The sequence below is a fragment of the Rhipicephalus microplus genome, chromosome 1 (assembly GCF_043290135.1).
Source record: "Rhipicephalus microplus isolate Deutch F79 chromosome 1, USDA_Rmic, whole genome shotgun sequence".
In the NCBI taxonomy this organism is placed as follows: domain Eukaryota; kingdom Metazoa; phylum Arthropoda; class Arachnida; order Ixodida; family Ixodidae; genus Rhipicephalus; species Rhipicephalus microplus.
In genome coordinates, this window is record NC_134700.1 from 96,739,379 (window position 1) to 96,763,607 (window position 24,229).

At 44.8% G+C, this 24,229-nt stretch overlaps 2 protein-coding genes across 2 annotated transcripts; both read left to right on the forward strand.

The window, feature by feature from the left end:
* Positions 1 to 14,997: 14,997 nt before the first annotated feature.
* Positions 14,998 to 23,754, forward strand: LOC142794020 (uncharacterized). Its single transcript, XM_075885847.1, has 3 exons — positions 14,998 to 15,468; positions 16,592 to 16,723; positions 23,062 to 23,754. Exons 1-3 carry the CDS (start codon positions 15,316 to 15,318, stop codon positions 23,341 to 23,343), a joined length of 567 nt encoding a protein of 188 aa, XP_075741962.1. The 5' UTR covers positions 14,998 to 15,315; the 3' UTR covers positions 23,344 to 23,754.
* LOC142793877 (sterile alpha motif domain-containing protein 3-like) lies at positions 20,415 to 22,215 on the forward strand. Its single transcript, XM_075885825.1, has 3 exons — positions 20,415 to 20,517; positions 20,613 to 20,700; positions 21,487 to 22,215. Exons 1-3 carry the CDS (start codon positions 20,501 to 20,503, stop codon positions 21,652 to 21,654), a joined length of 273 nt encoding a protein of 90 aa, XP_075741940.1. The 5' UTR covers positions 20,415 to 20,500; the 3' UTR covers positions 21,655 to 22,215.
* Positions 23,755 to 24,229: the final 475 nt, after the last annotated feature.

The following is a 24,229-nucleotide window of genomic DNA, read 5'->3' on the forward strand; positions in this document are numbered from 1 at the left end:
AGAGGAGATATATATAACAGTAAGGGGAAACCAATGCTTTATAAAACACAGAAAGAGAGTGTCGTTATCTCGTCCGTTTCTTTATCTTCATAAAAGTGCGCCCGCAGAGCATGCAGAACGGAGCAAAGCAGTTATCTCAATTTTGAAAAGCCGTTGGTTTTCTACACTTCAGTGGAGGAATGAAAGAGGGAACTAGAAATACCAAATCACAAAATCGGGTAATTACATCCGTAATCAACTCACGCATGTGCATGCGTGGCATCATCATGACATATAGGTGTTCACGCAGGCGAGACGCACTCGGAACAATAAACTGCCTTCGCCACATTGTGGAATGATGAGGGATGGCGAGAATATTGAAGTAGATTACGCCTCCACAGAAAGCGACTATGCCTCGTGTGGTCGATTAGAGTTGGAAAGCATTTCTGTGCATCGGTGATGTATATAGAGAAAATGTGAATTTTCACGAGATTTGTATCACTCCTGAGTGGCAGCAAGAATCGCGTTACAACCAACATCTTCAAAACAAAGACAAGGGTGATCACAGAATTGCACCTCAATTCTATAGAACAATCTAAGAATGGGCTAGCTAATTGAACACGGTGAGAACGAAAGACCACAAAAACTTTACATGACATGACAAAGAAAAAAAATTGGCTGCGCATCTCTCTGCTTCGCTGAAAATATCGTCACCAGACGATAGTCTTCTGCCGGCCTTTTTTTTTTTTTGCATAGCTTCACATTTTCAGCGCACCGTAAATAACAACAGCATCTTTAGAATTGCGTATCTATTTATTTCCTAGTGAAGGAGCACACCGTGTAATACTTGCGCATAAATGTTGCGCCTCAGATGCCCACAATTATTGCCTTTTGATCGACAATGTCGACAAGTATGAACGTAGCCACCTGGGCAAAATGACTGGGCATTCAGCAAGTGCTTAAACTTTGGCCTGGTGGGTGAATCGTGTCAGACAGACAAACAGACATACAGACCATAGTACCCGCTTTAAAATCTCTGTACAGGTTAAATCAGCGTGGCTGTGCAGATGGTATTTCTTGTTTCTCGGAGTTACAGAATACAATATGCCGTGCTAGCGCTGGGGGCAGAGAAGGGGATGCATGGGGTATAGGCTTACTTCATTGTTCTACTGTGGCACGTACGGGGATCTGTTGAACGGACAACCTGTCGAAGGCCGCTATACTGGCCATTTCAGTTGATATTCTGTGTTTGGGCTGCATGTCTGATTCTCTTCTGTTCTCGTCTGCTCACTGTATACCTCTGTCTATGTAAAAAAAAAAAAAAACTTGGCCGCGTATATCCGTTTTTCGCTGCAAATGCAGCGAAAAAGTGATAGTCTTCTCGCGGCCTCATTTCGTGCATAGCATCTTATTTTGAGCACAGCGTAAGAAACTCTAGGTTTTTTTTAGAATTACGTATTCATGTAATTTATACAAAAGGAGCACACTGCCTATAATGTACTTACGTATTGATGTTGCATCTCAGATATGCTTTCTTTGCAACATTCGTTGCTAGGCACCTGAAATGCCCTGTATAATGGCTGACGCGAACAACATTTCCTTTTTGATCGAAAACGTTCTCAAGTATTTTCGCAGCGGCCAGATCAAAATGGCTGAGTTCAGCAAGTGCTTAAACTTTGTCAGGCGGCTGAAACATCTCAGACAGACCAAAATTTTGTGCGTTAAAGTATCCAAAGCAACACTCGTCTTTAAAAGTACGCTTTATGTCCGGTAGAGGCAATATTTGATTTAGTAAGATCATGGCCGTGTCACTGACGTAGCATCCCTCATTCGAGCCCGTGCTTCGGCGATGACGTTGATTTTTTGCTTCCTAAGTTGGTTTACGATGCCAATAAGTGGTGTTGTACTGGGGATATTACATTGTGCTTGGCGATTATGTAATTACATACTTGTAATCCTTAGGGCTTTAAATTCAAGTTTACTTGTTTGACGGCATTTAGGGATATTATCATTTAGCTACGAAGTCAGACAAGGTGTAATATATATACAGTTCGAGATAGATAACAAAAACACAGCTTCACCTGTCACCATATTTCAATCGGGAAATTATTTAATGCGGCTCAGTAGTTGGAGGCAGATTTTTCTGTTCATATTCCAGAATAATTAGTATTGACACACCTCGATGGGCGCATGAAGAGGAAGAGGTGGAAGCGGTCTGGCTCACGAGCAGCTCGGTCGCCGGTTTTCTGGCTCTGAGCTGTACCGATCTCAACCATTTCCTGTAAATAAACGCGTTCCTTCGTCACAGTTGTGGTGGAAGGTGCTGGGTAAGCCAGCTACTGTCAAGCGAGACCGGAGAGCAGCCGTCTACTAACGACGGAACCGCAAGAGCACGAGCTTCGCCGCAGCCGTCGACTAGCGGGCTTGCCACCACTACCTCAAGATATGAACTTGGACGGAGACATCCAGCAGCCGGTCGCGAGGGCGCCGTCTTTCCACTACCGAGAGCCACGCACATTTACAGGAAAACCTGGCGATGACGTTGAAGAATGGCTCAGCCACTATCAACGGGTGAGCCGAGCCAATGGCTGGAATGCGGCCAGCCAGTTGTCCCACGTGGGTCTATTTCTCGATGGCAGTGCTTTAGTGTGGTTCGAGAATCACGAAGACACCTTGACAACATGGGACCAGTTTATGGAGGAGATCAAGAAGTGCTTTGGCGACCCTGCGACGAAGAAGAAACGTGCAGAGCAAATGTTGTCGCAGAGAGCTCAAGCTTGTGGTGAGACATGCAGAACCTACATTGAGGAGGTACTGAAACTGTGCAAATGTGTGGACACCAACATGACGGAAGAGGACAAGGTGGGCCACATTCTCAAAGGAATTGCGGAAGACGTCTACCACTTCCTTATCGGCAAGGAGAGTCTTGAGTCTGTGGCCGATGTGATTGGGCACTGCCGAACGTTTGAGGCCCTGAAGACTCGCCGCATCACTACGAAGTTCGGACGCCTTGCCAATGTTACGACCGTCGCCACTGTCGATGTGTGCCAAGACTCCGTGCCTACCGACCTTTCGTTAACGATTCGCCTCATTGTACGTGAGGAACTTCGTCGTCACCTTTACGCGCCCTTGAACGCCCGAGAACCACCGTGCGATACACCGTCCACAAGTATCAATGCTACGAGTTTCGAGGAGCGCAGCTATTCCAACCGCGGCCCTCAGCTAAGGGCTCCACCACCGGCGTCTTCTTATGTAGAGCCGCCTTATGCTCCCCACAGTCGTTACGGCTACAACAGCCATCCACCTCCTTTTGCGTCTCAGTGGGAACAGAGCGCCGCGTACCCTCAACATCCAGCGACGTTCCCTATGCCCCGTGAACGGCCCGTCTGCTACCAGTGCGGTGTTCGTGGACATATCGCCCGATTTTGCCCAATGCGACGTAATCCACGTTCGACATTCCCTCAGAGATCCGCGACGTTTGCACAACGAAGCCAACGGCCTGACTACACCTACTGGCCCCCCAACCCAACTGACGAGCGGCACGCCTACCAGCCGATCAACCGGAGTGATTCGCCCGGATCTGTGCGCAGCTTAACGCCGCCCACCACCCGTCCACCTCGGTCACCATCTCCACGGCGCCGGTCACGAATGTCGTCTCCGCCACCGGGAAACTAGCCAGCGCGGCCGACGGAGGTGAGGTCGCTGGACGTACCGATTTTCATCAAAGAATGCCTCCACCAGTTTCTATGCTTCAGAATAAGGTTCAGGTACTTGTTGACGACGTTCCCACGATGGCATTGATAGACACTGGCGCAAGTGTTTCCGTGATGAGTTTAGTTTTTAAGCAACGACTAGGCCGTAAAGTTATGTTTCACTGGGACAAACCTGCCACATTTCGGGCAGTGAGCGGCGCATTCTTGCGTCCTGTCGGCGTCTGCACTGCGTCTGTTAGTGTTGCCGGTAAAACGTTCAAGGCGGAATTCACAGTACTGGCTCAATCAACGCATGACGTTATACTTGGCATAGACTTTTTGCGAGAGTGTCGTGCGACCGTGGATTGTGGAGCAGGTGAGGTTCTGTTGTCTACTCTCGCCCAGCAGCCTGATTGTGAGAAAGGTAACCTCACTGTAGCTAAAGATGTACTTCTGCCAGCGTGGTCCACGGCCAGCGTACAAGTGACCACTTCGGAAACCAACTCGAGTTTGAATTCACGTGACATAGTGATTGAGCCGTTGCCTGTAGCTTGTCTCAAGAAAAACATCTTTGTACCACGATGCATTGTATCTCTCGCAGACGAGACGGCTCAATTATGGGTGATAAACAGCTCACCCGAGTCGGTTGTACTACCGGCTGGTATGCGCCTTGCCCTGTTCGAAAAGCAGAGCAGCACCTGCATTGGAGCTTTAAGCGATCTTGAAAGGGCGGGTCCGGAAACTTCTGGTATGGAAGCTGAATTTTCAAAAATGGTTAGCAAGTCCATTTCCTCACAGAAGCGCAAAGACCTGGTTGCACTGCTGGCGAGACATGCTAAAGTATTTGATTTTGCACGGAAGGTGCCTAGGGCTCAGATACCGACCACGCGCGCTCGTCACAAGATCGATACTGGCTCTGCTCATCCTCTCCGACAAAAGCCCTATCGCGTGTCCGTGTCCGAACGCAAAGTTATTGCTGAACAAGTTGGCGAGATGCTAGCCACTGGTGTAATTCAAGAATCGTCAAGTCCGTGGGCTGCGCCTGTTATTTTGGTAAAGAAAAAAGACGGGTCCTGGAGGTTCTGTGTTGATTATCGGCGTCTCAATTCTATAACCAAGAAGGACGTGTACCCCCTCCCCCGCATTGATGACGTAATTGACTGCCTTCATTCAGCTTCCTACTTTTCTTCGGTAGACTTGCGATCCGGGTATTGGCAGATTCCCATGGATCCAGTTGATAAAGAGAAGACGGCTTTTGTAACGCCAGACGGTCTATTTGAATTTAATGTTATGCCGTTCGGCTTGTGTAATGCTCCGGCAACATTTGAACGCTATATGGATACCGTCTTGAGAGGCCTTAAATGGGAAATTTGTTTATGTTACCTGGACGATGTGGTTATTTTTGGACGAACTTTTGAAGAACATAATCATCGCCTTGACGTTGTTCTAACATGTTTGGAGAAAGCCGCCTTGACACTGAACTCAAAAAAATGTCGTTTCGGTGAACGGCAAACACTGGTTTTAGGACACCTTGTGGACAAAGCTGGTGTTAGACCGGACCCGCAGAAAGTGGACGCCGTCAGCGAGTTTAAGCAGCCACAGTCTATCCGCGAGCTACGAAGCTTTCTGGGCCTATGCTCTTATTTTCGCCGCTTTGTACCTAATTTTGCTGAAAAGGCCCAGCCACTGACTGACTTGCTGCGCAAGGACGTCCCTTTCCACTGGACACCAAATTGTGAGTCAGCGTTTAAGCAACTAAAGTTCGCTCTCACTTCCGGGCCAATACTATGCCACTTCGATCCCTCTGCTTCCACGGAAATCCACACCGATGCCAGTGGAGTTGGTCTCGGCGCGGTGCTTATTCAACGACACAACAATGCTGAACACGTCGTCGCCTATGCAAGCCGGTCCCTGAGCAAGGCAGAGCGTAATTATACGGTTACCGAATTGGAGTGCCTCGCCGTCGTTTTCGCCGTACACAAGTTTCGCCCCTACATCTACGGTCGTCGTTTCTCAGTTATCACAGATCATCACTCTCTTTGCTGGTTGGTGAGCCTACGTGATCCATCTGGTCGACTTGCGCGATGGGCCATACGGTTACAAGAATTTGACTTCACGGTCCGCTACAAGAGCGGTAATCGCCACGCAGACGCTGACTGCCTGTCACGGCTTCCTCTACCAACGACCGAGTGTGAAGCTGATAATTTTGACGATTTTATCACAGCTATTGACTCTCATTTTCCTGACATCGCGGCTTTCCGGACAGCACAGCACGAGGATCATTGCTTAGATCACCTGTTTGCCTCCGCGAATGACCCGGCCAGTTCAAGCTCTTTTGTAGTCCATGACGCCGTCCTTTACAAGAAGAATTATTCTGGCCAAGGCGCCCGTCTGCTTCTGGTAGTTCCACGCACTCTACGTCCCCAAATTTTTCGGTTCTGCCATGACAACGCAACCAGTGGGCACATGGGCTTCGCCAGAACGTTTCATCGCATCCAGCAAAGGTTTTACTGGCCCAAGATGCGACGCGACACAGAAAAATACGTAGCGGGTTGCGAACAATGTCAACGTCACAAGCGTCCCACGACTACATCACCCGGACTTCTCCATCCCGTACCACCTCCTAGCTCTCCCTTCGAGATTGTTGGTGTCGACCTTCTAGGTCCGTTTCCGCGTTCAGCCAGTGCCAATCGATGGGTCATCGTGTGCGTCGACCACCTGACGCGCTACGCAGAAACTGCGGCTATACCTACTGCAACAGCCTTTCACGTGTCGCAGTTTATGCTTCGGCATATCATTCTCCGTCATGGCCCTCCACGAGTCGTCATTAGCGACCGGGGACGTCAGTTCGTCGCTGACGTCGTTGAAGAGATCCTACGCCTGTCTGCCAGCCAATTCCGCCACGCAACCCCGTATCACCCCCAGACGAATGGCCTCGTAGAGCGGACCAACAGGACGCTAACGAACATGTTGTCAATTTATGTTGATGCCAAGCACAAAAACTGGGACGAAGTACTGCCCTATATCACATACGCCTACAACACCGCGAAACACGAGACAACAGGGTACGCGCCCTTTTTCCTGCTCTACGCCCGCTCCCCCCGCAGTTGCCTCGACACCATTCTGCCTTTTACGTTAGATGTGGAAACATCGGTTGCCGAGTCACTATGCCGCGCTGAAGAAGCCCGTCGCGTCGCACGCCTTCGAACCATTGCATCTCAACAGCGCTCCAAGACCCGGTACGACGCCCACCATCACTCCGTTGCCTACACAAAGGGTGACCTGGTGTGGTTGTGGACACCTGTCCGCAAACGTGGTTTATGCCAAAAGTTTCTGGCCCACTACTCCGGACCATTTGTAGTCATTGACCGTCTCAGTGACGTCACATACGTCATCTCCGGCGTCACAAGCAATGGTCGGCGCTCTAGCAAGACACAGCTGACACACGTCGCGCGCCTCAAGCCATATCACCACCAACCTTCCTATTGACTCGCCCAGTGGGCATCGTCTGCGAACGGGGGAAATGACACACCTCGATGGGCGCATGAAGAGGAAGAGGTGGAAGCGGTCTGGCTCACGAGCAGCTCGGTCGCCGGTTTTCTGGCTCTGAGCTGTACCGATCTCAACCATTTCCTGTAAATAAACGCGTTCCTTCGTCACAGTATTAAATTTATCATTAAGTTAATTCGGGAATTTGGTACAGCACAGCAGCTTAAAGCAGCTTGTAAGCCGCTTTAAAAATATGTTGAGAATGGCACGCTAAGCAAACAAGGTCCAAATGAAGGCCATAGTGAGTTTCGGAGTTTTTCCTCCGGCGTAGCAAGGGTAGTGATGTTGTTGCTGCTTCCACCACCCCGTGGCGCTGCCGTTGGATGCTAAACGCGATGCAAATGAGATCGTCGGCCCGGGCGTGTTGCAGGCCCCGTTGTTCGGGCCTATCGACGGCAAACAACCATTAATAATAGTGCGACGCGAAGCGGCCTCTCGGCGGGTCGGCCGACTGTGAAATGTTCTTCGGGAGCAGCAAACAAGCGGGCGAACGAGCCGCTAATCGTCGCCGCAGTGAACCCCGAGATCGGCGGATGGTGTCGTTTATGAGCTCGTCGCTATATGTTTGCTTAAGCTTTCTTGTTGGTTTGTTTTATAATTTCTGCCTTAGCGCCTCATACAAGCCCCCTCTGCTTAACATGGAGGTGACTGACTCTTGTACTTGCGCGAGAGTAATCAGACCACGCCGCTTCTCGTCTCCTACGGAGTTCTGCGCGATGAGAACAATTGAATGTATTAATCAGGTGAGTGGAATTAGTAGTGAGAAGGAGCGAGGGTTAACTGTGGTTTTACGTGGTGGGACAGGAGGCCGCAGCTCCATATGCGATTTTCGAAGGCACGCATATCAGGGAATAATGAATAGAGCGTTTCGGAATGTTCGTATTTACGGTGATTCTTTAATGTGTTAGTCCATGGAAAGCGCTTCACAAAACAGCATTATAGCCGAGATCAGGTGTATGTTTATTCACCTTTATTTTATCTGTATTTGAGGTGCAACAATCGTACCATGATTGTGCACAGTAGGGACAGATTTGAATGAACAGTAGGTGCGTGACACCACTTGGCGGGGCGATTCTGAAACGCCTACTCGTAGAGCTAGTGAATGCTACACGCAAGTGGAAGCGACCGTGCACTCCACCGTTGCCCTTTTTCGCACGTATCTTGAAGCATTTGGCTGCCTCTTCCGGAACCCCGGAAGTAGTTTTGCCTCCGCACGTCGTTGTCGTGTGTAGCGAGCGAGGCCTCCCAACGTGACCGAGGTGGGTCATCGCTGCTTCGGCATGGTGGGAATCGATCTCGTGTAACCAGCCGGTGTGGCGCCGCTCTTGATTCCCTCCGATTCCCGCGCGCCGCCGTATTTTCGTCCCGCGATCAAAGTATAGCAACGCGGAAAACGCCAATCTTTCTCGCGAGGGGCGCACAGACCGTGACAAGATACCGTGCCGCATGAGGCAGAGCGTCAGCGGCGAAATAAAATGGAGAGAAGGGGAAAAAACAACGAGGAAATAATGGCAGCATGCCGAGCGTTCAGACTGGAGGCGGCTTGGCATCTCGTTTCCGTAGCGGTATACGCACACCGTCACAATAGCCACCGACTACTTGGGAGTTGGCGATGCAGCCGCCTTCGACTGCAGCAGCGTGCGGGGTGGCCTCACTCACGCCAGGGTAGGCTGAAAACCAGAAAAGGCTTCACGCACTACATCAAAGAGGCACGCACGCTTCTTACAGTGCGTGCGTACAAGCGCCGCTGGACGACCACCGCCGCAAAGGTCGCGGGGGCGCATCGTCTTGTCTACTCGGCGCCGCAATGTCCACGCTCCGCTGATCTCCGAGCAGCCGAGGCGGCGGAAGAAACAAGCGGGCGAGATCTACGGAGGGTGAGGGGCGCAGCCGGCCTTGCGGCGATCCATCACGGCGCCAAGGCTCCGGCAATATCGGCCTGTCCGCGCCCGGCGCGCGCCGGCCATTCGGAGGGCACACACGGGATGGAAAGACGGTCGGGAAGAAGGAGGGCCTCCCATGGCGGACCCCCCTCGCGAGGCCGTCGCATCGAGGCCCGGCCGCTGATGGCCAAATTGGGGGCCCGATTGGCCGCATTATGCGCCATCACCTCTCCTTCACTGCCACCCTCGGCACGACCCGGGCAAACGCGGCAGCACGGCGAGATAGATGCTGCCGCTGATGTGGTGCGTCTGATCGTCCCTGCCTCGAAGGTCCTCTGATGGCGCCACGGGGTGCGACGACAGGAAAGACGATCGCAGGGTGCGCATGTGCGTGTTTACGAGCGCCTGACGCTGTCAGGGCGACCATGCGTCGTGTTTGTATAAGGAGCCACGGGCTGAATTTTCAGCGTCGGAACAAGTTCCGGTCACCGACGGCTGCACTAGTCTTGCGACTTCCGACTTTGCTCTTACGCAAGAGCTTCTTTTGTTTTATTTTCATATTCATAAAGTGAACTTATTGATTTTGATATTACAGGCACCGGCGCTCTCCCTATGGCTTTCGTATCAGGCATGCTTTAACACAAGGAATAAACTAATGTTAAACATGGCGAAAATGTTCACACGCACTCACATGGCATGTGTCAGTGTGTGTGTGAAGGAAAAAATGTCTCATACGTTCTTTTGTAAGATACTGCAGCACACCGAGAAGGTAGGGGGCAGTCTGCTCAACGGGAATAAAGTTAAGGCCAATATTCGCACTATCCACCCATTCACATAACACAACAGTGCTACCTGTGCAAACAACAACGACTAGTTTACATAGTAGAATGATGCTATTTCAACGGGTATGTTCACTTATCCTGCTTATCTCACGCTTAACCATTCCCTGCTTGCACTTCTCGGCTTCTTCCTTTCCGTGCCGAAGGAAGATGTCGTGCGCGAATGAAGGAAAAGAAGCTTGATATCTGCCTCGAAAGAAAGCAAGCTTTCTCTGCTGTCCGAACCGGGCGCACCGCGTCACCGACGCGCGGATTCGTTATTGGGGCTTCCTTCTGCAAGCGCGCTCTTCCTCACGAGTCTAAAGCGGAGCGGGAAAGTAGGATGGTCGATAGCTCATTACGCTCGCGGCTGGCATGCTGATAGCGCGCTCCAAGATTGGGCCGCTCCAGTCTGCTGCTAGCAGCCGGTGACTGTGCAGGGGGAGGGAAGCAATTTTGGTGGAGAGGGAACGTGATTGCATGCTGCTTTCACCTTCCACGTCGCGAGTTCTCCCGCGATTATTTATTAATTAATATCGATGCGATAAGATGCTTAGAAGTGAAATTTAGCGCTCATCGGGTATCGTTTACCTTCTTGCGTCGTGGTTTTTTCTGGCACTTATTTCAAGGGTTCTTACAGCGACGGGCCACTGATTCTGGTGGAAAGATTGTGAAATTAAAGGAAATATGACGCCAAGAATAAGAATTTTATCAATTATCATCTAAAGAATTTCAGCAAAAATATGTGCGTCAGTGTCCATGTAAGTGTATGGATACGAGTAGACACACTTCTGTGGGCGCATATGCCGTCATATTTTCTTCTTTGGTATCTGTCTGTTAGTGCAGCTCTCTTTTCTTTAGCAATGTCATCTAAATATTTAGATACGAAGTCGTGGCCGATACCACTCCTACACTTCGACCCTATTAAGCGGGTATGTGTCATGGTATTGAAGAAACCAAGAAACACACACACCACACACACACACACACAAAACATCCAAACACGCACGCACGGGCGCACTATTAAGCATGCAAGCACATAAGCATGAAAAGAACAAAGAAAAAGAAGCAGGGTAGGTTCATATAAGAACAAACTCGAGGTCCTGGTGACCATCCCTCATTTTCACGAAATTCCACTTATGTCAACATTTTACGCACAAAACAATGTCTGTGTAGTGAAAAAAATTTTGCTTATAACATATAAATTTAGGCTGACAAGCACCGATACCTGACAGTATCTAAATTACTGAATTTAGATCGTGCTAGTGAAAGAACAGTGCACTTTTCGGTTACTATAATTATTCCCAGCATTATTCCCAGCTACGGTCTTGGCACATGTCCATTTCTTCTTCTTGATTTCAACTATGTTATCCTTAACCCCAGTTTGTTCCTTGACCCGCTCTGCTCTTTTCTTGTCTCTTATGGTTACGCCTGCCATTTTCCTTTCCATCGCTCGCTGCGTCGCCCTCAATTTAAGCAGAACCCTCTTTCTATGCCTCCAGAATTCTGCTCCGTAAGTAAGCACTGGCAAGATGCAGCTTTTATATCAATTCCTCTTGAAGTAAGTGGCAAATTCGCAGTCATTATTTAAGAATGCTTGCCGCATGTGATCCACCTCATCTTTAATATTCTAGTTATTTCACTCTCATGATTTGGCTCCACCGTTTATACATGTCCTAAGTAGGCATATTTCTTTACAACTTCCATCTTTCCACTTATCGAAAAGCACTGTTTTCTGCCGAGATTGTTGCACATTGAGTTAGTCTTATGCATATTAATTTTCACACCTATACTCTTCTGCTTTGCGTGTCTAGATCAGTAATCATCAGCTCTAATTCGTCCCCTGAGTTACTCATGAAGACAATGCCATCAGCGAATCGCAGGTACTAAGATACTCTTCTTTAACACCTATCCCTAACTCTTGCTAATCTAGGGCCCTGAAAACACCCCTTATACAGACGGTGAAAAGCATTGAAGCGATCGTGTCTCCGTTCCTTACACCCTTCTATTTTATAGGGGGGGGGGGGATCTGTCGCTTTGTTTATGGAGAACTATGATGGCATCAGATCCACTGTAGATATCTTCCAGTATGTTTATGTAGGGTTCATCAATGCCCTGATTCTGTAGTGCCTGCATCACTTTTGATGTCTTGACTGAATTAAACACATTCTCGTAATCTACGAAGGCAATATACAGAGATTGGCTGCATTCCATCACCTGATTTATAGTATGAATATGGTCTATTGTGGAGTAGCTGCACCAAATTCTGCTTGGTCATTTGGTTGATTGAACTCGAATGTCACTCTGATTTTATTAGCTATCATTTTTAAAATAGTTCGGAGATAATGGACAGTAAGCTTATTGGTCTGCAATGTTTGAAGTCCTTGACGTCTCCTTTCTTATAAATTGAGATGATGTTGGCTTTCTTCCAATATTCCAGTACCCTTCCCGTCAAGAGACACTTCATATGTATGGTGGCTAATTTTTCTAACACTATTTCTCTGCCATCTTTCAAGAGGTCCGTTGTTACCTTATCATCACCAGCGACTTTGCCTCTTTGCATTCCTTCTTGGGCTTTCCTCCCTGCTTCTATCGTTACTGGTGTAGGATGTCGAGTTCCTCTGGACTATTATTGTTTCTCACGATATCATCCTGGTTATTTTGGCTTCTGTACAGCTCTCTGTAGAACTCCTCCGCCATCTCAACTATCTTATCGATATTGGTCATGACATTGCCTTTTTTCCCTTAACGCATACATCCGATTAGCGCCTATGCACAAGGTGGCCTTCGCAGTTTTTATTCGTCTGCCGCTTTTTACAGCCTGCTCGATTCAATCCATGCTATGCCTTCTGCTGTCGGCTACCTTACGTCTATAGATTAACTTCGAATGCTTCACGAGCTCTATTTTGTCGATTGCATTTCAGGCTTTCATGGTTTGGCGTCTCTTGCCGAGATTTTACGTCTCGTGAGATGGCTTGCCAGTGTCCTGTCTAGTGACTGTACTTTCGACTTACATTGCACACTCTTTAGTATTTAGTATGTAACAAGTATAACATTTTGACCTCGATGGTGGTGCCGGGGAGAGACTTCTTGTGTGCGTTGTTGAACAATAAAAAATAGTGCTCAATGTACATGTCAATGGCTGCTAATGGGGAATGAGAGACAGGAGCATTTGGCTTTTAGTTAACGCGCAGGCTGCGATAACCATTAGCAGCCATTGGATGTACATTGAGCACTATCTGACAAGAAAAGGTTGCTACGTTAGACTCGCTGGGTGTAACCTCCTTAGCTTTAGAAAGGTTTAGCGAGCGTTGAGCCGCAGTGCCATGAATACAATGAACTTGTATATACCATGAATGAACTCGAGGTGGTTAAAAATGGGAAGTAGATACGAAGCGCAAGCCGTAAGAAAGTAAAAACCTAATTCTCCACCTCTCATTTCCCATTAGCAGCCATTGGCATGTACATTGAGCACTATCTGACTGAAAAAGTTTGCTACGTCATACTCGCTGGGCGTAACCTCCTTGGTTTTCGAAAGGTTTAGCGAGCGTTCGGCCGCAGTGCCATCACAGTAAAATTTTTTACACCCTTATAGGTGTAAAAAGGGTGTTATCGCAATTTACACCCTTTTTTCAAAATTTCACACCCTTTTTTCTTTCGGAACACCCTACAAGAAGGGTGTACAGACAAAAAGGGTGTTGTTGAACAAGATGAAGGGTGTTAAGGGAAGGACTTAAGGGTGTACCCGTGCCACACGGGCACAGAAAATGACATTCGGTATATATAGCGAAGACACGTGCACTCAGTTCCCGAATGACATTTTTTCTCGGCGTTGCTGTTATGTCCAAAGCGAATGACATTTGACTTGATGATTTCGATCGCACCACCTTCCTAGTGAGCATTGGGTGAGTATATATAGCAATAAAAAATAAACAAGCGTTTACAAGCTTCATACACATCCAATGATAATTGAAAGAATAAATAAGCATATTACACTGCCGTTAGCTTTCGTTCATTAGTTTGTTTCACGACGTTGCAACCAACCATGGCAACTTAAGCCAAAGCTATAGTCAGATCCACAGCATAAAAAGGAAATGGCGCCTGGCGCATTTATTTTACATTGCATATATACCAGCTGAAGAGAAGTTTTAAGCAGTTGTTTGAGTGATTGGTGTAAATAAGATACGCGAAAAGTTTCCTTCTAGTCGAATCAAATGTCGTTTTATATTTCTCAATCAAATGAGTCCTGGCGATGACATTAGAGGACGAACGGCATTTGGGCGATTGCGATTTCGTTCATCCGTGATGTGGCACCACGCGAATGGCCTTCAATCTGAAAGCATTATAGGAGATAAATGCCATTTTTTCTGCCCGTGTGGCACGAGTATTAAATGCATCCATGCTTACATATTAAAAAGACTTGAGTGGAGCAAAGTGTATGTTGTACTGCATTTTTTAAGATTATGGTGTCATCGACACCACACAAACAAGGAAATCCTTTATAAAGCCATTGTCACAACGTTATTTTTTGTAATATCTTTATTTTCATATGAAAAGATCATGATATACACTTTATGCTTCGCAGAAAACTGTACAAGAACAATCAAGAAAATGCACAAAAAATGAACACACTCTCGCAAAGGTTCAACATGTGTGTATATATTTTTATATTTACATGTGGAACAAATTTGGTATCGAAAGAAGGAGAGGTACTTTTGAAATAATTTTTCTACAAACGACACTCAAACGACATTTCGGAAAGTTCAAAAGGCTCAAATTCAACAGCCACGACGAGCGCACGGCGTTCTCACGCGCTACTCGAATATAGGATGTGCTTGATCAAGAAGGAGACGCCGCCATTACCACTTCCTTTCGGGAGCGCTGTTAGCACGACGACGGCTGCTGGCCCTTCGTTTTTACTTCTTTCTCCGGCGGCCGTGGCAGGGCACAGCGCCTTCGGGAAGAGGGGATGAAAGATGTAAGGAGACGAGAGAGAAAGAGTGGCAGCGTCTTTGGAAGGTTACGTTCGCTTGCAAGTGACGACTCCAGCAGCAAACGCGTCATAGAGGTCGTGTCCATGTAAGCATGGTTTACCCCCTGTCCCTCTCCGCCCCCTCAAATTCAACGTAGAGAAGCGAGCGCGGAGGGAGATACCATTGCATATAGAAGGTGTGATGCTTCCGCACTTTCTCGGCATCTCTTTCCACACCCGCAAGCTTTCACTCCTCCGTCAGTACTCGTGAGTGCGCGCCATTTTGATAACTGCGCCTTTGAAAACGTGACTATCTGCGCCGTTCGCAGAGTGCTGAAGCGTTTGAATAGTATTTGGCGTGCATTTTCTTCACTCGCGCTGAGGACTTTGGAACGTCAATTTTGTGCGCTGCGTCATCCGAGATGCCGCCGATCCGTTGTCTGCTGACTGTACCGCACATTCAGATAAAGCGGACGTACCACTTGGAAGAAGGTTCCGTGGTCGCCCTCAAACATGCGATTGCCACATGTCCTGTCCTTGGGTCGCAAGTTCAACTGTCTTGCAGCAAATTTCAGGTAAGTGACTGCTTATTTGTTCAACTGTGTATTTGTTGAGAGCGATAAGTGCTTTTAATCGTCGTTGAAAGCTGAGGCCCGTTTTTCTTTTTTTTTTTTTGCTGCGAGTTTGCGTAGTTTTGTATTTAAAGGCTGGGGATGTGCGCTTCTGTACTATTGTTAGTGGGGTCCGGTTTTCCGAAACAGTGTTGCTAAGAGGAAAACTAAGCGTGCAAGTTTTTGTATTATTTTACAACTCATGCGTTTTTATTGTCTGCCTCATACATGTGTACGCGTGCCCGAATTGACAGTATGTCGAAAGGCAACTACATGTTTCGCGTATCGACATCGTAGCTAGGCCTCACTGAAGGCTTGTCAATGGTCGCAAGCCTTGTGTTCACGTTCTGACCGCATTAACCTCTCCTTGATGTAATTTAACTCACCCCTCCCACACACCACAACAAAAAAAAAAAAAAAACGTGTTGATACTCGAGATAACATCGGCTGCGATGTGGCCGAACGAGTTCGCCGTGCACTTTTGAACTTAGTTCGCTGAGCATGCGGCTGAACTACACTCGCTTCAACAAAGTTCGTTGATTTTGAACGGTTGGCAGCGCACACCACTTTTCATAGAATGCACAAATAAAGCATGAGAACGTAGTGAGGCGCTTGCTTTAATATTTTCAAGAATGTCACTTTTGTTCTTATCGTACGCAAAGCTGTGTTTTCGTCGATCTAGAGTGTATTGTAAGTTGGAGCGCTCTCGAGTGTTTTGTATTGTTGAATTAACATATATAGCGTGTATGATGCGAGTTGTGGAGTTGTCTCAAGTGTACGTGAGGAGAATTGCATAGTGAGGGGATTAGTCGAAAATTTATTTCGAGTAAAGATGCCTATGCGTACCTGCGTGCGTGTTTGTGTGCGCGTGCGTGCGTGCATGCGCGCGCGCGCGCGCGCGTGTGTGTGTGTGTGTGTGTGTGCGTGTGTATGTGTGTGTGTGCAAGGCATTCCGGAGGCCGTGTCTCCAACAGGCCATGCGTGCTGGCAGCTGAGCCGTGTCTTCGCGATCTAGGAACATACAGTAGCGAACAAACCCTCATACATCTTTTTCAGTTCATTGACAATATACGGGGTTGGTTTGCAGGTAATGGATCCTCTGTTCAATGAACTTGTCGACCTCGCTACTGAAGACAGCATACCCGATATGTCGAAAATCGTTCTTATGGCACAGCAAGAAAGTAGCGGGAATGAAGCGCCGTCATGTTCATCGTCACAGGTAAATTTTCTGAGTTTTACGTTCTTATTGTTTAATATTATTAAGATTTAATGCTCTTTTATAAATATTTAAATTATCAGTTATTTAGTTTTGATGATCAGTTGCAACTGTTGGCGCGAGCGATTTTTGGCAGCGAGAGCAAAACGGCACGAAATGTCTGAGTTTGTTATCAGCTGATGTCATTCTAGAAGTCCGATGTTAAGTCCTAACGCCTGATGCTCTTCCCTAGATTAGTTATCGAATATGGTACAAATCCTTTGCGGATGTTACGATCTAGCTGCTTTTTAAGTTTTACCGGCTTATGTTGATTTGAGTACATTTTGTTGGAATATTACTTACGGCTAGGGACACGTATGCTGTGGGTGAAAGAGGAAGTGTGATTGTGAGCAGCAAAGCAGGGGGACTTGAGTCAAGCGCAGTGTTTCTTCGTGGAAGGTGCGGGTGAAATCGGTGTTGTGGAATAGCAGGGAATGAATTAATAAATTTTGAAGTATTTTATTTGAAGTATTATTTAAATTAAAAAAAATTGTATTGAAGAAATTGTTTTATTATCTGCGCTTTTCGCACGCTGGCATGCAAGGCCCTGGTTATGTTTTTTTTTTGCGTGCGACACAAACTTGCGTGCACTCACGCAATTTTAGGAGGGTGCCTTTTTTTAACCATTGCAGTTTTTTTAAAATAAAAAGTCTATGATACGCTGGTTCCTGTCGTTTTCGCACAAACTCGATGGCGAAGCGAAAATAACTTTCTGCAGCTAAAATGACGACCACGTGACAAATTTAAAACTGTTCAATTAGCATTTTAATTTTGGGCTTTAGTGCCGTATATATCAAAGTTCTAGTGGGAAATCATAAGTGATCGCACCTGGCCGGCACGAAGCACAGCATAATACCGAAATTACCCGTGGAGCGGAAATGGTGAAACTTAAATGGAATGGTGCGCCAAAGCAGAATCTGGTCGTAAAAAGTCTGCAAACATCTTAAACTACCCAAGTAGACAGCTTATCATTTGTCTAAGATGGGTGGTCCTGATATTTTCCGTTCTGAAAATATAAAAAGGCTAAAAAAAACATTTCACTTCTCTGCAAAAAGAAATGGCAAAGTGTCTGCGCCAGAGGTTTATTCTTAGACAGGGGAAAAGTTTCATTGCAGTTTTCTTGTGCACAGTGCATAAATAGTACGAGAGAGCGTGTACCAGTTCATGGAAATGCCGATTTTTGCTTGCACTACCAGGTGCAATGAAAAGCTTAAACCAGCTCTGCCGTTATTATTGTAAAATACCTACCACCTCGTCATTGCAATGTATGAATACCAACTTGCCGCTGCCCTCTATGCTATGCATTGTATCTCAATATTGTATATTGTGCATTCCCACCCCTGAAACTGCCCGCGAGGGCTTACAGTAATATAATAAATGATGGCAGTGTGAGCTATAGCAATAGGTTTACAGTTTCTAGAATGTGTTGTGAAAGACTGGCGTGTATTTAAATATCTCCATGCTATAAGCAATATCTAGTACATTTACTGACCAAAGTAATAAAAGATGGAGCTCTCAATTATCGTAAGACTGCAACTTTACGAAATACAGCTTATTAAGTTGCCCTTGCTATGTTATTACTCACTACTCACCAACAGCTAGCGAAGTACCATTGAACAACACTGCCAATGGAGTGCAGCGGAGTTTATTAGGGTGCCTAATGAGACATAAAAATGTTGTTTATAGCCCATAGTATGGATCTTCACTTGTATGCGGGTCTTGTTAGCTTTCTGAAATGTCAATGAGGTATTGTAAATGAGTTCTTTGGAGATCCGCAAGGTGGCAGAAGGTATTTTGCAAGAACCAGGCCAGTTTGCAGAAATGCGTATACTAACGCATTAGTGATTACGATTTTCTGACCTCCTGGTTGAAAAATGGTTCTCAAGCAAATGCCTTCAGTCTTGTGAGAGGCCATGGATTGCAGATATAAGAAATTTATTTGCCCCTTCTGCAAACATATGAAAAGAAAGAAACAAAAAATATCCTCTTTGCTGAGTTTGTGGAAATATTAATAATTTGTTTTTTATTGAAATGGTGCCACTGTTTCAACTCAGTGGGGTTCGTTTACTTCACTATTGGCATGAAAGTAATACCTTAAAAGTGACTTCAATGAAACCAATATATGGGATTTCTCAAAAATGAAAAACGAGACCTAAACAGCCCAACATAAACAGTTGTAGCCATCTGGCATCAGGGAACAAAAGTATCATGTATATAGCCTTATTATAATAAGTTCAATTGCAGACTAACGTCTGCTGATAAAAAGTGCAGTCATCATGGCTCATTTCGTTACCAAGTCTCATGACAGATACATGCTCATCGACAGTAGTGAAATGGTTAATGTGCTGGTTGTCCTCCCCTTATTTGTATCATGTAAAAGTTGCATTATTGTTCGTTCCCTTGCTTTCAGGGCACATTACAAGCTGTTGTTGAAACTGGTGAGCAAGACACACCAAGCATTGTCATTGAGCCTGTCGAGCGGTAAGGGCTTTTTTAGGATCATTTGTAATTGCAGTATGAACAGCTATGAGTTATGGGTAGAGATGTGCAAATATTAGTTCACCATATTGAAGCAGTTCTGAGTAATAAAAACCAGGTTGAATTGAATATATTCAATTCGGAATGATACATCAACAAACTAGAAAAAGATCAACTTGAAATGAAAATTATCACCAATAAGCATTACATAAGAATTATGCAGTGTTGTTTGAGGGTACCTCATTTGCAGTTATTTAACATGTTTGTGAAGGAATGATAGCTGTTTGGTATAATTAGAGAGCTGTGACACGAATGTACGTCACCATTTCTCTAGACAGTAACAACAGCTGTTCACCAGTCACACTAGTGCTTATGTGTTGATCTTGTCATCATAGCTTAATCCTTTAAATAAACTTGAAAAACTTATTACGTAAACTTTGCAACATTACTCGTGGCTATATAAATATTTGTGTTCATTTGGCATGTATTATTACAAAGTCATATTCTGTTGAAATATTTCAAATAATGTAATTTTTTAATTGTATAACTTTCTAATCAAAAGCATTATTAGAAGATAAGAACACTGATTGGTTAATGACTTGCAGTCTTCTCAAAGCCATGGCGATTTTAGAGCTACACTTACACATGTGCGTTCAGGAATTGCAGAAGTGCAATGAATATGCAGTAAGAAATGCATGTTCTAGTCATGTTCTTCTTATCTTCCCCCTTGATCAAAACTACTTGAGCTGTTTTTATAGATGTGAGGCACACTTAAAGCATTGCAATAACAATCCAGCCATGACATTCAACTTGACTGTTAATATCTATTGCAAACTCACTTTTTCAGCTTCTATAGCCTTGAGAACACTATAAATCAAGCAGACAAGCTAGATGTTTTATTGTGAATGACTCATAAACTTTTAAACTGCTGATATATAAACTGCTGTCTAGCACTTTTGGCCTGAGTGTGTTTGTGTTGCTTTTACTGCAGGTTTCTTGTTGTTTGTTTTATTCAGCCCAAATATCTGCTAATTTCTGGCTTTATTTTTAACGTGTGCATGAGCAGAAAGATTACCCGAAGTGTTATTTTTCTTGCGGTAATTTGCATCATGATACATTTTTTACAGCCCACTCGGCTCAGGGGATAATGATGGAATAAATTTTAAACTGCCCAGCCTTGGTGCCCTCCATGAAAAAGTGATAAGCTCTCCGCTGCTAACACCTTCTACATTCAGGCAAATCATTGACATCCTGCACAATGAAATGGCCAAGTACACACTGTGAGTACACAGAGGTGCACATTTAAATATAGTGTCCTGCCCTGTTAAACTTCAAGTTGTGACAGCTTAAGCTGCGATGCTCAACTGTCTTGCAGGTATCCAACGCGTTGTTTCTACAGTAAGGTGACAACCCTGCTCCTTGACAAGTATCCACAGCTGAAAGATGTAATTGGAAGTGGGCACGTAAGTACTGTTATGCTGTAAGATATGTGATACTTACGCTTAATCACATTGCTCCCTAATGTTCCTTAAAGCTCCTTAATCACATTTAAAAGCAGTTTTGGGTACATTTTTTTCAGTGTTTCACAATGCATTGATATAACAACATTCACTTTAATAAAACATATGTTCAATTTTGAAAATCTAATTTTGCATTGAAGTGACACTGTATGATGCTTACAATTACAAAGACTATTGTGCACAGATTCATATGTAAAATCGAAAACAAAAGAGAAAAAGAGGGTTCTTCATTAGCTGGGACTCGTGGGGTCATTATAGTCTTAAGCTTCATATGCTGTAGGGTGTAATTGGTAGTGGTCACTTTTCTTATTCGCAGCCGCTGTCATGAGTAGCAACAAGTTGGGGTCTTGTATATGGCCGCATACACAATACTAAGGCTCAAATGTCCTGCAGCTATATAAATCACCAGACGAGTGGATAAGTGAGCGTGCTACTAAATTTTAGTCCGGTATTGCAGCAGCCATTTATCTGTGAGACATACTTTTTAATAAATAAGCAGTGCTGCTAGACATTTTGTGAATGTTTTGCAACTAGTGAATGCTTTGGATATATTTATCAAAAGTGCATTTCATTACCAGCAGTTTTAAAGTCACTGATATCAGTGGGCTTATAGTGCTTGAATTTTAGTTTGTGTATTTATTATGAAAAGATTTTCATTGAAAAGGCCAGGTATGCATGTATCATTGTGTACATGAATATATTGAGCACCTTCATTTTCCGAATTGACAGGACTCCTGGAAAGTAGCCCTCCGCAATAAGTATAAAAACCTAAGAAGGAAGCTGGATGATCATGAAGATGTGTTAGCAAGTCGCCAGAAATTCGGTGCCCAAAAGAAAACAGGAGGCACCACTGAGCTTCAAAGGAAAAAAGCTGGGAAACTGGTGAGGATAGTTTAATACCGTGCTCACAGAAAATCCCACCCATTTGTAAAAGCTGCATGAATAGTCTCATCAATAGCTTGCAATTTGATTCCAATTCCAGAGTGTGAGCATCACAGATCTAACAGCAGAAGATGATGACAGTATTGCCAAACATGAAGATCGACTTGTTTTGGAAACCAAAAAACTATTGCCGGATGAGCAACTCGTGGAAAAGTTAATGGCCTTGACAGCTGGGAAGAGGCTTCCTGACGTTGCGACGAAAACGATTCGTGATGTGAAAAAGAACTACCCCTATATGATGGACTTTCAGCGAGTACGTTGGCTTTTTTTTACTTCTAGGTAGGGTACATCTGTGGTTTATTAACTGTATTGCTGTAATTATATAAAAGTGAAGAAATTTAACTGGGTAAGAATACAACTTGTTGCCACTGGGGTCCCAGCCTGCAACCTTCAAGTAACTCATATAATGCTCTGCCAGTCGAGCTACAGTGCCAGCCTTCCTCCTGTACACTTAATTGGGGTGGATGTGTGCACTTAAACTTGGGAGTGTTAGCCAGTGCTGCATGCTCTAAGCTATTGCGATGAGTGTTTTATGCTTTGTTTGCTTTGTGACATGTCTTGCTTTTAAGCAGTGTGCATTAAATAAATTTACACAAGGCTATCCTCCGCCACCATTATTGTGTCTGCAAAACAAGAGACATTTTCAAACTCTTGAGTGCTCCTTAACCTTATGCACTCCATACTTGGGTTTAAAAAATCTGAGTATCAGGTTAAATACACAGACATAGAATAACAGTGTGATGAGCATTATAGTTGCATTGTATTAGATTTTTACAGCAAGCAAAAATAAATTTCAAGATGAAACAAGGATGAAAATATATGGTACAATCTACATCACCTTCTCCTGCTGTTGTTCTTTTTTTGTATGTGTCAAGGAATGTTTTTATTTTTCCAGGAAGAAGAAATTTTTATTTTTCAAGTATAACACAGTTATTTTTGTTAGCTGATGTAGAATAACTAAATATGTCTGAAAAAATTCTTGAACGAGGCTTTCTTTCTTTCCCTATTCCCTAATGAGGCAAGTTTTGTGCACGCTAAGGGGCAGTGAATACCAGCTTTTTGTTTGTGTATGTCGAATGGATGCATAAATTTTCATTGCTTTGCATTGTGATTGCCTAGAGAGCTCGTGACACTACAATTGTTCCCTTCATTTTGTCAGATGCATTATATTGTTTTAATCTCCCAGTTAAACCATAGTTACGCTGCACACATTGAAATTGTTGTTAATGATAGATATCACATCTGTAATGCTAAAACACAAGTTGTGTCTTTTAAAGTGCTCTAAACCTGTTTTTTAAACTGTACAGAATTTGAAGTAAGCCACTCAGTGAAGTCTTATGCATTTTCACTTCGCCTATACAGGACGACATGCCAGCAACGCCATGTGTATCTTATAATGGGGCCGTCCTTGAAGATGCAGAGTTTTTCTGGCTGATGGTAGACCAGACAAAGTGTTTTCAAGTGACTAATGCAGAGGAAGGACTTGTCGCAATTATGTGTGCAAACTGGTTGTTCAATGTTCAATATGCTTGTAAAGCGTTCAACACCCTTGTCGTCCTCGAAAGATTTTTTCTTGAGCTCGAAAAGACAACACCAAGATCTGTTGTTGCGAAGTTCTTAAACATTGTCGTAAAATCCACGTAGTCATATGATAATGCCATATGGTAATGTTCTTGCACATTTGCCTTACTGCATATTTTTTATGTTTGATTGTATTAGTGATTGAAAATTTATTGATTATTATTGCCGTTTTTAGTGCCGCATTAATTTATTTTGCATTTGCTTCACAAGTCGTGCATGTTTCTCCTTTTGCATAGCCGGGCACACATGCTGTCAAATAACCCATGGTCATTGAACTTTTTAGTTATTACCATATTACATTCCTGCAAGACAGAACTATTGTGCAATAGTTTTTGCTGCTTGTTTGCTAATCTAAATAACATTACACTGCCTTGGTTATGGTCAGATTAGATTATGTGGGCCATTATGATATAATGCACATTGCAAGAAGCATGTGTAAAATTTTGCAATAAATGTAAATAATTTAGAGAAAAACTGCCTTGTGGTACTTGTTCTTGATATTTAGTCATTTATTTCTAGAATGCATCAAAAACAGATTTCTTTAAAAGTGAGAGCGATGCGCATCTACATAGCACTGTTGTTTTTATATATGCACAATATTTTTAACTTGGTAAGACTGAACCTTGATTTTGCCATGCCAGGTTTAACTGCAAATTAAGTTGCTGAAATATGTGTATTCTCTGCATCCTGCAATAGACAGGCACACTGCTTTGAGTACTATATATATTAGCATGTGCCGTGCATACATGTGCCGTGCATACCCGTTAGTGCTCTGTGGAAGTCGATATATAGCCATGGATATTCGTGCACATATATATTGACTTCACCCTGCCCTGAAGCGGAACACTGCAGCGCACGCCTATCGATATAGCAGAGGGTGCACACTTTTCCAACACCCTTGAAAAAGGGTGTTCCAGTTCAAAACACCCCAACACCCCAATTTTCATTT